The sequence below is a fragment of the Trachurus trachurus genome (assembly GCF_905171665.1).
Source record: "Trachurus trachurus genome assembly, chromosome: 13".
NCBI classification, from domain to species: Eukaryota; Metazoa; Chordata; class Actinopteri; order Carangiformes; family Carangidae; genus Trachurus; species Trachurus trachurus.
The window spans coordinates 19,346,078-19,362,029 of NC_139892.1; the positions used below are offsets into that span (position 1 = coordinate 19,346,078).

The following is a 15,952-nucleotide window of genomic DNA, read 5'->3' on the forward strand; positions in this document are numbered from 1 at the left end:
CTCTTGCAGTGGCTGCACCACAGTCTGCGCTGGCAGCCTCTGGCCAGGTGTCCCCTCAGGCCGCATCTGAAGCACACCACTTCCGCGGCTGTTCTCTCAGCTCCCCGGTCACCTGCTCCGGCGGGTCTCGCTCTCCGCTGCTGCACGTTCATCACGTTGTCATCTGCAGCCCGCATCTTCTCTGTGTCCTCGTAGCTTCGTAGCTTTGTTTTGAATTCAGAGAATTGCATCGTCTCATCTCGTTGTGTGACATGGATTGTAAATGGTTTAAAGGACTCCGGCAAACCTTTCAATACCATTGCAACCAATAGTCCGTCACTTAATGTCTCACCGGCATTTCTTAGCGCTGTGATTGCGGTCTCTGCCCGGATCACGTACTCAGTCACAGTTTCACTGTCTGACTTCTGCAGTGAAGTCAGTTCTGTGTAGAGGCTTATGATGCGTGGCTTTCCTCGGCCTTGATAGTAGTTTCTCAGGATCTGCAGGGCCTCCCGCCCGTCATCAGCAGCATCGCGCATCACCAGCGACAAGCTCTTATCATCGAGAAACTGGATGAGCTCCGCATATGCTTCCGCATTCTTTTCCGCGTCTTCAAGCAACTCATCTGCTTCTTCGGTTGTGGGCTCTGTTAAGATAATGTCTTTTAACCCCTGCAACCGGAGGTGGCCCAAAAACTTCGCCTCCCATAATTCATAATTCTTTTCTTCTCCGTCAAACAGGAGCCGCGACCAGCGGCTACCGAGACTGCTCTTCTTCTCTGCAGCCCGTCCGCTCATGGTGCTCACAGCATGCTATCATCACCTGTACGTCGGTGGGAACATGCTGCAAAACTTTTCTGTGGGTTTACCTGGATTCTCTGGGCCCATAACCTGTTGGCAGAGCAGCCATACAGCGGCTACTGCTGTAAAAAACCCACTTTGTCGGCACCGAAACGCGGAGGAGAAGGAAGGAGGACGAGAGACGCTCAGTTTGCCTCACATGGCACTCAGCACAGCAACTGCTCTCAGCTGCGTGCAGGAGGGCGCTTTTATTAAACCACGCCCACCAGACAGGTGGCTTCACCTTCACAATCAAATCATAATCACATCAATGTTCTGACAAATAAACATAAATCAATAAATCAATAAACAATCAATAAGTGAGAATAATTGAGAGCACCACTCAACACTTACATTTGTAACTTGTGTTGTGTGTAGAATGTTGTGACATTCTCTTTTTTTTTTTTTTTTTTAAACTTTTTTTTAACTTTATCAAACCTTTGTATTTTGTCTGGTTTTGTTGGCACAATTAATGAAACTTCAACCAGCTAACAACTCTTACAGATATACAGCCCATGCCTCAACTGTTCACCATAAACAACTGATTAAAATATTGACCTTACGGTGGCGCTAATGGAAAGTTAGAGAGAAATCTAAAGTTATTAAAATCAATCCCAACACGGACATGAATTTCGAGAAACAATCTGTACAATCTGTACAACATGAACACGATCAATCAGTCAATCAATACTTCAGAAAGACTGGTTAACTCAATGTGTTAGTTTTAAGATGTATTGCTGGTATGACAGACCTTTTTTGGGCTTTTTTTCGCCTTTTAATGGAAGCACAGTCGAGAGAGAGACAGGAAATTGGGAATGACATTCAGGAAAGGCCCGCTCCATGCGGGATTTGAACCGGGGCCGCCTGCAGTGAGGACTGTAGCCTCAACACATGGGGTGGCTGCTCCACCAACTGAGCTAAACACCACCCCATGACAGACCTTTGGCATGTCTTTTCAGACCTGGAAGACACATTTGCACTGATTTCTTTATAAAAAGTTCTTCAAATGTTTCTGTGAAGTGACTTCATCAGTGCCAAGCACTGTGGTTTGTAAATCCACTGGTGCTTCTATAAAGCACAATGCTTCTTCTTTTGATCTTATTTGGTGCCTGGCTTGTTGCTACCTTACTGCTACCTGATCTGGTCAGATACTTTTAATACCATGTACCGTATGTCTTCCTCGTTTAGTTTTTGCTGCTTACTTTGTCAAGAAGCCTGAAAAACATGAAGAGGTTCAATTGAGATTTAAACTTACAATACAATATTTTAACTTACAATATCCCGTATTTTTGAAAGTGACTGGCTGTAAATTTAACTGTAGCGTTTTCCCCAGCGCTCAAATTTTTTTCACAGATGTTTAAATAGGACACTCAGGAGAGACCCAGTGGAAAGGAAGAGGTTGCAAAAAGGGATGAAAGGGAGGTGAAATAGACAGCGAGAGAGAGAGAGAGAGCACTTTGGTGAGCCCCAGTACTCTGAATGCTTTGCTTCTTACTGATAGCAGAAGCTCTTTTGACTGAAACTCAGTGTCAGCTGTTGTGCAGCTGCTTCAGAGTGCTAATAATAATGCTGGCTCATTGAGGATGAGAATTTATATATACTTATGAACGTTTCTTAGCCTGTGTTTCTTTCTGTGAAGGTGGGCATTTTATTTGCTCTATATTGTGTGGATTTTATTGGGACTATGTTAAAGTTGTGTGTCATAGTTTCTCTTTTCGTTTCTAATTCATTTTTGTGTGAGGCTCCGACCCACAGCCTTTAGATTGTGAAAGTGGTGCACTATCTACTGATCCAACACAATAACTATACGCAAGGCCACATCAGGTTTTGTGTTTGCGATAGTGATTGTTTTTTGAGGTGTCTTTGAGTGTGTTGTATGTGCTTGTCTGTACTCTCAAGTTTGTGGCTGTGGGTCCATCCGTCTCATATCTCTTTTTGTTTAAAGTTAAGGCTCTCTATTTCCATTCAAACTAATTCCTTGAAAGCACACGTATCACTTCTTTGTCTCTTTTCTTTGCAATTGCAATAAAACACACTATTTTAGGATGAAGAGATAGTCATGACACTCCTTGAACACAGTGAACCCACTGATGAAGGGGTAGTGTGTGCTGGAGTGTGCATGGTTGTGTATGTGTGTGAATGAACTGGAAAGAGAGACAGACAGATAAAAATAAAAAAGGGACAGAAGAGAAGAAGATTTTGTGTGTATGTGTATGTGTTTTTGGCAGTGAATCAGTATGCTAATGAGGCATGGTCTGTAATCCTCTTAAAGCTAATCTCACTCAATCCCCCCAGTCCAGGCCTGGGCACTGCTCACTCACACAGGCATGCCTGGGTGAACGCAACCACACATGCACACACACACACACACACACACACACACACACACACACACACACACACACACACACACACACACACACACACACACACACACACACACACACACACACATACAGAGATAGTGCATGCTCACTGGCTTGCACACTCTGCTTCTCTAAAATACAAACCCTCTTTCACATATGCGTAAAAAAGCCCTCTTTGTGTCTTTCAGTTATATTTCTTAACATGAACATCCATGCAAGAGGATACATATCTTGCAATTACAGTGATTATAAAAAAGATTTAGAAAATTATATATGCCTAATGTCAAGGTTGTGTGTACAATTGTGGTTTGTGTGTGAACACATGTCTGCTCTGTAATTTTTTAGCCAGTCAGTGTTAACCCCTAAATGGTGTTTGAACCACAGGGAGACTGTTGTAGTGTGGTAGCTACTGTCTTTTCCCAGGCTCCTCTTTGCCCTGAGAGTGTGTCATAAAAACCAAGGTTAACTTTGCTACACAGGCAGACGCTGCTGGTCTGCAGCACGAATACTGATTACCTGGTCATGTCAAAGTTGTGTATGTATTTGTACATGCCATCCCTTTTTTTTTTGCAGTCAAACATCACAACCCATGTGTTCAAATGACTGTTTTTCTTGGTGTTGCCATGGCGATGCAGCAAAAGGTCGCTCTGATATGTTCTCTACCAAGACCTTGTGTGTGTGTGTGTGTGTGTGCATGTGTGTACTTCAGTGCAGCAGACACAAGTGTGTGTGTGTGTGTGTTTGTGAGATTGAGAGACAAAGAGATATCAGCTGATACATGCTTGAATAACGTCACCGTGGAAATTCTAACACAGCTCCTCACGCTGTGTGCGCCTGTATCGCTGCTTGTGTGTCACTATTAGCTCATATCTGATATGCGATTCAATATATTACAGCGGGCTTAGAGCCTAATGCTCAGTGAGGAAACACACACATGCAGACACTCACACACTCAACGCACACACACTTCGACACATACACAAAGAGCCTGGCTTTTCAACACCAGGGGGCTGACAAGGTATTCTGCTATGTGTGTTGAATACTGCTGCATACCTAGCACTCAGTATGCACAGCACATCATCCTCCTAATCTCTCTCACTCTGTTTCTCCCAGTGTCTTCCTCTTACGCCCTCTCTCCATCATCACCTCTCTTCTGCTCTCCCTCTTCTTCTACTTTCTTCTCTTCCCCAGGATCCCCTCCTCATCTTCCCCCTCTAGGCACTGTCTGTACCTCCCTGTTCATGCCCTCCCTCTGTCTTCCTGTCATCTTTTCCCACTCGATTTGGCTAGCACACTTGATATGCCCCTTTGCTGCGACTTACGAGCATTTACCTTCATTCTTTATTTCCTGCTCTTTTTTTGGCCTTTTATCTGCCCCCTCCTGGTGCACCATTTCTGTGCAATATATCCAGTCACTTTGACTTTGAGTAGCATATCAAATTTAAATGAGACATTGAAGCACACTCTGCTGATCTGTCTTTCACACCCTTCATTCTCTTGCTCTCTCCTTCTCGTCTTCTCTGCAGGTATGAAAGAGCTCTCCCCACCTCCTCTGAACCTGCGGCGTCTCTACACTGAGACGCTAGAGTGGGAGCCAGTGTTGATCATCATCTCTCCAGGGGCAGACCCGTCCCAGGAGCTTGCAGAACTCGCTGCAGAAACCATTGGGAGAGACAACTATCATGAGGTAGTGAATAACAGGATAAGATGGGAGAAGTCAGATTTGCAAGTGTAAGAGGATTAAATTCAAGACAATACCAATATCAGATATATAGTAAAGGCTATTGTGCACCCAAATGGGGGAAATGGTAAAGGGTGTATTGAAACATGTTTAAGGCGTAGCTTTTGGAAATGTTCAGTTTGTAGAGTTTATTCAATTGTAGTAACTTTCAAGACAGCAGGAAGTCTGTCTGGCACAATGCTTCATTACAGCCTCAGTTGTTAAGTTGAGATCTTCTGCCAAAAAAAAAAAAGATCAGAAGTGTGAGGTTTTATAAGTATTATTTAACAACTTTCAAAACAGAGATGTGAAACCAACTACACACAAGTGAACCCATGTATACTGTTCTCATCATGCGGGACATGATTCAACAGCAAGCCAAACTCTAGTAAGTGCCGGAGTCAGGAGTCATCTTCGTAATACTCTTTAATAAGATGCCTTAGCTGCACTCACACAGAGTGAAACTGTAGAAAAACACCAAAATAAAGTACATCAACAACTTAAATTTACAGAGCTGTTCAACAAACAGTGTAGCTAACCGCTAGCTAACCGCTATGCTACATATGCTACATTATGATTTTTAAATACTTTGTGTTACATTTCTGAGGTAAACATATTAAATTATAACAATGCACTTGCACTTTATATACACAACAATTATCAACTTACAGACGATGCGTTCACAAGCGCAAAGAAGAAGATGGCAGCAGATGAAGCGCGCCCGATCCTTAGCTTGCAAGAGAAACAAAATGGCTGCTCATCATAAGTCACATGACATAAATTAAAGGGGCAGACTTTTCCTTTTTAGAACAAACCCACTGCTAGGGGGTGCCAAACACTACAAGAAATCAAACTTAGAGCCTGAGGCAGGACACCATGTATGGGGCAAGATGCACACACTGTATTCCATTCACATGGATATTACATAACATTACAGTTACCATTAACATATAGATATAATTTGATCCGTTAAGTGTTAACGGGCTCTATAATCACACTGGGAATCTCACTTTGCAAGTATTTCATAGATTCTCCAACTGAGTAGAGTTGAATTAAAATATTGAAATATAGTCGATTGTCTGCCCCAAAGTGATGGTGAATCCTCTTTTTCAGTTTCCAAATTTTCTGTTATTTGCCCCCACTTGTCACCCTTACTCTGTCTCTCTCTCTGTCCGTCTGTCTGTCTGTCTGTCTGTCTGTCTAGATCTCTATGGGTCAGGGACAGGCTGATGTGGCCTTAGCTACGCTCAGAGAATGTTCCCGAAATGGAGACTGGCTTTGTCTGAAAAACCTTCACCTCGTCACTGCATGGTTACCTCTCCTGGAAAAAGTAGGTGCTCTGTGTGTTGGAAGAGTTTTTGTATGTGGGCAGGTGTTAGAATTTGTCTGTGTATGTGTGAGAGACATTTTGGGGGTTTGGGGCATGCTACTCTAGCCACATTTGAGCAATTTGTGCAAAACATTGAGTGCATTAGTAGCCAGTGGCCAAGGGTAGGGAAAAGGCAAATTACAAGATAGAAAATGTGTAATATTTTGTAGAAATGACGGCTGCGCTGATCCAGCAGTGGGATTATGATAAATCCAAAACTTCTATAATGAATCCAATATAAGACTGTCAAAGTACACTAGGTCCAAGGACAGGGTTCAATAAACAGTCCATTGGGATAAATGCAGTGGACTAAATCCTGTAAAATAAATCCACCAAAATAAGTCCACGAAATTATTCCAGCGAAACAAGTCTAATATCACTTCTTCACTTTATCTGAACATTCAGTGTTACTTACCAAAGTACTTGGTGTGTATCGTTAAGCTTTAACAAATGTCATCCCTCATAAATCACTTATGGTAAGTATTTTTAAATCCTGTATTGATTACACACATCTGTTTACTAATTAGTTTACTTCTTCTTCCTGGCCTTTGCTGGGTCGTGGCCTCTTACCTATGCACATTACCACCACCTGTTAATCATAGGAATAGTGTGTGTGCATGCAACAAACAAACAAGGTCCAGAACTCCGCAAGGTGTCGTCAAGATTTATATACAATTTATAGTTTTACTCCGCTTGCCAGTGTTTAGCATGTAATACGGTGTGGTACAACACAGCTACATGAACACACATACAGGAACAAGAACACATGCTCCCTCCCTGCTCACATTTCCATTTCAAAACTTACCCTGTATCCTTTCCCTGTACATGCACATTTTGTATTCTACCTGTAGGCCCATGTTAGTCACTGTGCCTGTTGTTTGTGCACACATCCATCGCTGGATGTGTGCATATCTGTATTTGTCTCATGCTTGCTTTACATGTAATGAGTTCAAATCTGTGTGTGTCCTTCATTATACTCACGTTGCCCACCCTGTATGTTATTTTCATTGTTATGAATGTGCCTTTGTGTCACATGACGTGGGTCTATGTATGTCTTCCACTTTCTTTGTGTTCATCTGTGTCTGTGTGCTTTTCCTGTGGTTCTCTTTAGTGCTGTGTCACCATAGCAGGTCATATCTCACTGGGAGGCACAGCTGTTGGCAGTGATTGGCCACGTATTTGTGTGTCTATATGTGCACCCTCACCTGTGTGTCCGAGTTAGAGAGTGTGTATCTGTGTTTTGTGCGCGTCTGGGTGTGTATTTGTGCGTGTGCGTGCCCTGGGGTTAGCCAGAGATCCCTCCTGTCCAGAGTTGTCTGTGCTCCCAGTGTGACTTAAACCATGCCTTATTACAGCTCTTCTCCTCTACTTTTGTCCTTCTGCGCTCCACTCCCCACCCCCCCACCAACCCCATTTCATTTTGGGTTGTTCTCCCTGTTTTTCTCGAGTTATTCCCACCTCTACATGCAACTTATCTTTTCCCAAGTTTCTCTTAATACTCCCTCTCTTCCACCTCTTGTATTGTACAACTAAAACTATTTTTCTCTCTTTCCTTCTTTCTCTCTGTTTCTTTGTCTCGCTCCTTGCCCAGCAACCAATGAGGTTGAGGTCTCGTCAGTCGAGCTTGAAATGAAAAACTGACGCAACTAGGGGAACGAGAGAGGCAGGGAGCGTAGGAAAGAAAGAATGAAAAAACAGTAGACGTGAAAGTAGGGAAGTAGGGAAAAGCTGAACTGAGCTTCAGCGGGCAGGTGGAAATTCCACCAAAAGAGGGCTTTGTTTTAGTATCTGTCTCTGCTTCTGTAGCTGTGTCCATTTATTCAATCCATCCTCCAAAATAGTTTCTAAATTTCCCATCTTCTTTTTGCCATCTGTCTCCTCATTTGTTCTCTCCTTCCCTAAACCAGTTGGTCAGTTAGAGAGAGGAGGAAGGAGGGAAGCGAGATGGAGGAGAGCGGAAAGTGTTCATAATTGAAGTTGGCAGTGCAGATGTCCTCTCATCCGTGTCCACTCATATTCTTCCACTTCCCCTAATTTTTCACGCCACTGAATCCAACTATCTCCTTATGAATCTTTCTTTCAGTCTATCAATCAGCACTTTCAATACCATTAATATAATGCAGAATTTTGCACAACAATAAATAAATACAGCTTAGTGTGTATTTCAGAATGACATCTATTGTGATGTAATTTTTCTTTTCAAAACACAGTGAGATGATTTCAACAGTTATTGTATCTTATAAAAGTGTCACACTAATTTCTCTTTTATTTATCTGTTTGAATGGTATGTCTTTCACACACAGTGCATCTGAACAATATCAGTATTTTCTAACAATGATAGTATTTGATGTGCTAACTGTAAAAGAAATAGGTGTTCTTTCTTCTCTCTGACTTCTTCTTTCACCCTTTCGCTCTATTGACTTATCTTTCCTCTTCTTCTTTGCTTCTTTGTTAATCTCTCTGCCTTGCATCTTCCCACAATACTGTCATTTCTTCCAGGGGAATTCTGGTTGACAACATCAGATACACACACACAAACACACACGCACACACGAGTCAGGGGAGTTTTCTTTGAAGGATGTCAGTTCCTGTGTTCCTTTGATTTTCTGTGATAATGTTTTCTTCCATGAGAATGAATTAGGTTTCAAATGATGCAGAAAACACACACTGATTGTGTGTGTGAGTGAGTGCGTGTGTGTGCTTGTGTGAGTGTTTGAGTTCCCAATCAGATGACACAAGACCCTAAGGTGCCAGTATGCTATTTTTACCCACAAGTCTTTGAGAAAGATAGAAGGAGAGGGGGTAGGAATGTAAGAAGAGAAGTAAGAGACAGAAAGCTGAAAATTGAGATGAGCGGACAGCGAGCTGAAAGAAAGAAAGAGAGAAAAGAACAAATGTATAGAATGAGGCAAATGCTTTATCATAATGGAGAATCACATGGTAAAAAAGTAAAATTTGAATAAGGAAATACATTATTTATTTACTTTTGTAGTAGTTTTTCCCCTTAGTACATATTTAGTTTATTACTGTCATAGAATCACTCTTTTTAAGCAAAGGTTGATTGAATACTGTATATCCACCCAGCGGCACAAATATAAACATGAAAAACAGTTTAGTTTAGTGTCATTTACTGTAAAATCAGATCATTGCTAAAAGGTTATTGACATGAAAAAGCATCATAAAAGGTTTCGAGTAAAGTTGTTGGTCTACTCTTGAGATGAAGAAAAAAAACACTGGTCATTATGAACTTGAATCAACTTTGTGAAACTACATGGACCTGCGTGATACAAATGTGCCAGAGGGTATCAGCCAGATAGTACAGCACAAGTAGTCTGTTTACATAATAATCTCATAGTTATTCTCTTAGCAATCAATGTGTCTAAGGTTTACCCCACCCTCTTTACAGGAGCTAAATGTGCTGCGCCCCAAAGCGGGGTTCCGTCTCTGGCTGACAGCAGAAGTTCACCCCAGGTTTCCTCCTATACTGCTGCAGTCAAGCCTCAAGATCACTTATGAGGTACTGACACACATTCACCATCACACACAAACAGGTGTAAAAACAGTAATAAACAGTAATGAAGTTTAATGTTTGGTTGCATTGATCTCACTCAAATCGCACCAAATTACACACAAGCCTCACAGTTCTGGAGGCCTACTGTGCAAAAATACTTTTCCATCTCCATTGTTTTTTCTCACTTTTTGAAACTTGCCCCTTAATTTCACCCAGTATTGACTGCAGGTTTCTGTGAAGCTCTAGAGGCAACACTAATACTATGTCAAACCCTAGGATAAACAGTCTAGTGCATAATTACACCAAGACTATTTTGATCTATACCGATCCCATAGTAAGATTGGATATTGGCCCAGATATTGACTAAATAGCTAGATAATGGGGCTGATCCATGATGCCGATCTATTCACATCAATTCTTTGTTTGTGACACGTGCTGCATTATGCGTCAGCAGCACGTGTTGCATCCCGGTAGACATCAAACACAGTAACAACATTTTGCAAAGTCAGGAAAGAATTGTTTAAAAGGATACTTCACCCAAAATCGATAATTCACCAATTTTCTACTCACCGTCATGTCAAGGAAGGGTTTGCAGAACTTTCAGAGCCAAAAAATGCTTTTGTCAAAATGCTTTTGGAATTCCAGGGGGGGTCTGGCTAGCTTTTGAAACGTCCAAAACACACGCTATGAAATGATCCAAATACCGTACTGCTCGTCCGTACTGACCCAAGTGTCCTGAAGCCGTGACATGAAAATGTTGTTCGGAAAAAATTAATTTGATCTCTGTTTTTAGCCTTGTTTTATAGCAGCTCCCAGTGGCTCTGTTGATGTTTGTCCGCATGCGCAAGATTTGCTGCAAGATGTTCGTTCGTCGTTGTAAACCATTGGATGTATGATGTAAACACGGAAGAACATCTTGCAGCAAATCTCGCTTATGGTCAGTATGGACGAGCAGTATGGAGGTATTTGGATGTTTCATAGAGTGTGTTTTGGACCATTCAAAAGTGAGCACTATCCACCGCCATTATATGAAAATCCGTTGACAGCTGGACCCGCCCTGGAACTCTAAAAGCGTTTTGATGACTCTGAAAGTTCTCCAAACCCTTCCTTGGCATGACGATGAGTAGAAAATTGGTGAATTATCGATTTTGGGTGAAGTATCCCTTTAAATCAAGCCTGATGCTTTCACTCTCTTCCACATGGCAAGGTATACAGTTTATTAATTCAACAGTGGTATCAGATCAGTATTGGGTATCAGGTGATGCGCTTAACCCAGGTATCAGTATCAGCATTGGGACTGAAAAAGCCAAATCTTTGCACCCATAATTGTGACTGTAAAAGGCTTGTTTAAGACTGATCTGCAAGATTGCTATTGGGAATGATTACAGTGTTAATAGCAATAAACGTGAGTTAACAGCGTATGACATTGTATGCCACAACCGCTATGCACACACGAAACATGACACATCCTCCACAATGACCCTCTTATACGATGAAAAATGGATCTGTTAGCAAATACTCCATTATTAACCCACAGGTCAAACAGTCATATTCCAGCTACATGGAGGCAGAATGCAATACCTCTAAGGTGAATACACAAAGCGTGTGGAGGATGAATGTGCAATGTTAAAAGATAAGCACGTCCTCGCAAATCGCTTAATCTATTTAAGTTGATAACATATGTAGTGCATTTGGCAAATTTTGTGCACATGCATTTCTGAGAGTGTGTTACTGAGATCTCCAGATGGGGGTACCAAATGTTCAGCAAAAGTGAAAAGCTGATCTGTATAGCCATTGTTTTTATCATAAAGGAAGCATGTGTTGCCTGAGGAAATGCATGTACACAGAGCCGTTTAGAGATGCAGTTTGTGTTGACGCATGTAGAAAATGTGAGAGAGAAGCCTTTTCAAATATGTTTAATGCCTTTCCTTTATCCCTGCCTGTCTGTGTGTCTGTCCTGCTTTTCTTTTCCCATCCCCAGGCTCCTCCGGGGTTGAAGAAGAATCTGATGAGGACATACGAGTCATGGACTCCTGAGCAAATCAGTAAAGGTCTGCTTCTCCTCTTCTCCTCTCCTCTCAAATACTTGTCTAAATATATATTTTATCAAGCCACTTTGTTATTGCTTCAAATCTTGTCTCATTTTTATTGTGATCAAACATTTTGAATTATGCTGAAATTAGTATCTTTAAGTACATCCTACATCCCAGAATTTATCATCTGTGTCAGCCTTTTCAGACCACTAATAAGTACATGCAGCTAATGAGCTGCCCCTAAGCTTCAAGAATGTGTGCTTTGTTTTTAACACCAGTGGGTACTATATTTCAGTTTTTGTCTTACTTACACTACTAGTGATAGCAGTGTTGTATTGGCTTGGGCTTTGAGCCCTGTGACATCCCAGTGAGTGAAACAGCAGCAAACTGGGCTACAGGACAGCGTTCAAAAAGTTTAAACATCTGTAATAAAAAAAATAAAAAAAATACAGATTGCATGGTCTTCCTGTTAACCATCAGTTGCATCCTGTTTGATGAATCACAAAAGACAGCTAACCGCTCTCCATTGCTATAAATTACAGACGCTCTGATAATGATTGATTATTGTAATTACTTGGCCTGTGACATGTTATTCGTTATTTGGGTACAGGAGGCGTCCTGGCCAGAGCTCAGTCTCTGTTCTGTTTGGCCTGGTTCCATGCTGTCTGCCAAGAGAGACGCAACTACATACCACAGGTAAAATCCACAAACACAAATATGAACCAGAGTAATGTTAGCATAGCAGTTTCTGTACCTTTTCTTTGTATAAATGTATTCATACAGGCTCAGTGTTTCCCCTAGAAAAATGTTTAGGCCCGGTAGTACCCACGGAAAAACCCTGAACAGACGAGGCGCATGGGACAGCACGCACCCCCCCTCTATTAAATATAAAAGGAGGCCTTCATCAGGGTTCGACGTTAAAGCAGAAGTAAGCGATCCGGTCGTTTTGGCTAACTTCGTTAGTTAGCAGCCCCCGCCCTCGTCATGGATCTATTGGTCCTCGTCCCTGCGTCACCACATTCACGCGCATCCCTTGGCTGCACACATAGCCCTTCATGTCGTTCTCTCTCCTCATTGGATAAAGCTTGTAGGATACAAGGAAGTATACAAGAAGTTTTCTCCTCGGCTTACACCAGAGCAGAGTGACTGACAGACCCGTGTTTCGGACCAAACACTCTATGTAAGTGATTGCTGTCGGAAGATATAATGATTTAAGAATTACTGTATATTAACACAAATATTCCGCTTACTTCTGCTTTAAGGTTTTTTCCTACTTGCCCTACCGTGCAAGTACTTCTCAAATCTACTTACCCCATCTAATGCTATTTCACATTATTTGACCAGTAGCAGTTACACCCTCCATGCCCTATCTGAACAGGTGAGTCACCTGTTTATTGCCTGATCACAGTTGAAATCTTGAACTGAAGGGCCTTTAATGGCCAAAAACATAACCTGGACAACATTTTAACAGATAGCTGGCTCCTCCAATCAGATTTTGTATTCACATGCTGCAGTAGACAGTGGACAATTTAGCTTCAGTATTAATTCAGTATTTAAAAAAAAAAATTAAGATGAAAATGTTGGCCTTCTGAATATGCTTACTTGGTTGGGGCTTTTTGAGTTGAACTACTGGAAATACCTTTCCATGCTATTCTAGTTTATTGAGACGCCCCTGTAAAACTCAAGGATGTGGGACATTGAAACAACAGCTACAGGGAAACAGCCAGTCATCTAACAGCTGTATAGTTCGGTTGAAGCACCGTCTCCATGTGTGTTTATTGACAACAGGGTTACACGTTAGCTCGACAGCGAGTCTGAAACAGCGGCAGCGTTAATGAAGCAGCGTCAGGCCGCTCACCGTCACTGAAACACTTGGTGAAATCGCCGATTAAATACGACTCACCTGGTAGAGCACACTGCAGCAACCCAGTTCGATTCCACCTGACAGTCCCTTTGCTCCGCGTCAGCCTCTCACTCTCTCTCCCCCTCCCCTGTCTCTCTCGCATGACGCGCGTCTGTCGCCCGTGATATTTTTTTTTGTTTTTTCAACGGCACCGTAGTTTACTTGTTATAAACCTCAACATCCCATAATATGCTCGCACACTCGCATCATTACTAGGCAGCGAAGCAGGTTAACTCGCGTTGCAGAACAGCGCTGCACAGAGCCTCCTAAACAGAAATGATTATTGATTTCTGAATGAATGGATATGTCGCTTATTTTTTGCCATATTAATTTTTTTTTGGCCTGGCGGGGGCTCTCATTGGCCTGGCGACAAAAATTATACAGAATTATATTCACAGGGAGGCAAGGAGGAAGCTACACTGACATAAAAAGCTTAGCCTCTACGTGGACATCTACTGAAAAGGGTAAAAAGAAAAAAGAAACAACTCCTACCAGAGAGATCAATGCTCTTTGTTCTTACTGATCAGCATAGCAAACGTGTTTTCTTTGAGCTGTACATCTTTGTGTATGCGGCCGTGCATGTGTGTGCACATGGAGGTATAAGCCTTTGTAGTCAACAGGCATAAAATGTACACACCACAAAACACAATGCAGGAATCAGCCCCCACACTAGTAAGATTTCAGAGCAGTTCCCTCACCTGATACTTTACCTTCGCAAACCCTGTGGTTTTCACCACAGGGTTTGCAATAGGATTACACAAAGCAGAGACAGACATCCCTCTGGTTGCTACATTTTCAGACAGTACAGGTCCTTTGATGTCACACTCTTAAGGGATTTTACAAGGAGACATGTTTAAGTTTCAATTGGAAATAGAAAGAAAACCCTAGTTTACACCAGGTTAACAAAATAAATATAAACATTTTTCATCAAAATCTAAAAATATACCTAAATCATTGCTGTAAATTAACACTCAAAACTGAAGATTTTGATTAACCTCCATTGACACATTAAGAATCAATGTGTTTTTTTTTTTTTTTAAATGTCCAGTTTTTACCTGTGAAAAAACACAGTGACAGTGGGTGGTTCTCTGGCTTCTCATTATGTACACGTCACGCAATTCGGTCTTAACTCTCAAAATGTCACACACACAATTTATGTAACTTTCCGAAGCAGACAATGCAATACTCACACCCACTTCACACAGCTTTTGGCCAGGTATGCAGGGTGAGGAGTAAAAACGTCTCTCAGGCTCTCTTACTTCACTTTTCGTATACAACACCATGATGCCTTTGGGGAAGGGATGTGCTTTGTTACCCCCGTATTTCACTGACTATCATGACCTATCACTTTGTATAACAGCAGGACTTCCACCCTGCTTTGGACTGTGGCTGGTCCAGAACACCAATAAGCACTTAAAATTCCCAACTTGGTTGAATAACATGTTGCACAAACTAGTGTGTTCTGAGCAATATCCTCCTAACTCAGTGAGACAGGGTACCTGTCTATTGTGGAATAAAAGGGGCATGTGTTGGTTTGTTGAAATGTTTTTCAACCAGAGTGGTTCTCTACCTTAATTTATCTCAGTTTTTGACATGAAGTGTTGTTCATCCTACCATAAAGGTAGAGTACTGTAGGTCAATCAGACACTTAAGAATTTAATTGAGCCAAACACCGACATCTGAGAGTTGTGACTTGTTCTTTCAAAACCCCCTTGTGTTTTTACCTGATAAACCTACAGGAAAAAAAACTGATAAGTGTTAAGTCTGCTAAACAAAGCTCCTTAAATCTCTGGCTTTTGTTCATCAGTGCTGCTTTGTTTGTGGTGGAGCAGTGCGAGTCCAAACTAATCAAATACAAACATGCAGACATATTTTAACACAGGCAAATCAAAAGACTTGACACTGTAATTACTTGGTACAGGCTGCAGTATACTGTCATGTTTCCACTTGTCAGCTTAAATAGTTGTTTTTACCATTTGGTCGCATGCAAGTCTTGCAGAGATGATACATGATGATACACTAGTGGTCATTTGTCTCTGTGTGTACTGCAGCCATGCCTCAGAGTGGCCTTTCTAATTGAGTAATAAGATTTGTCTGCAAGTTATAGCAAGAGGTTTTTTTTTTTTTTTCTTTTTTTGGTCAGCTTAACAGCACAGTCTGAACACTCTCACTAAGCCAAAACACAAGGGAGAACTATAGCCAGCCAACATGTTTTTTATTTTATTTTGTAAT

At 41.7% G+C, this 15,952-nt stretch overlaps 1 protein-coding gene across 1 annotated transcript in view; it reads left to right on the forward strand.

Moving 5' to 3' along the window:
- The window catches only part of dync2h1 (dynein cytoplasmic 2 heavy chain 1), a 128,826-nt gene that overhangs the window by 86,681 nt on the left and 26,193 nt on the right, over positions 1-15,952 (forward strand). The window contains exons 82-86 of the mRNA XM_083984702.1: positions 4,711-4,871; positions 6,109-6,234; positions 9,680-9,790; positions 11,766-11,835; positions 12,428-12,513. Of these exons, the coding sequence (XP_083840828.1) occupies positions 4,711-4,871; positions 6,109-6,234; positions 9,680-9,790; positions 11,766-11,835; positions 12,428-12,513 (554 nt within the window). The remainder of the gene's footprint in view (positions 1-4,710; positions 4,872-6,108; positions 6,235-9,679; positions 9,791-11,765; positions 11,836-12,427; positions 12,514-15,952) is intronic.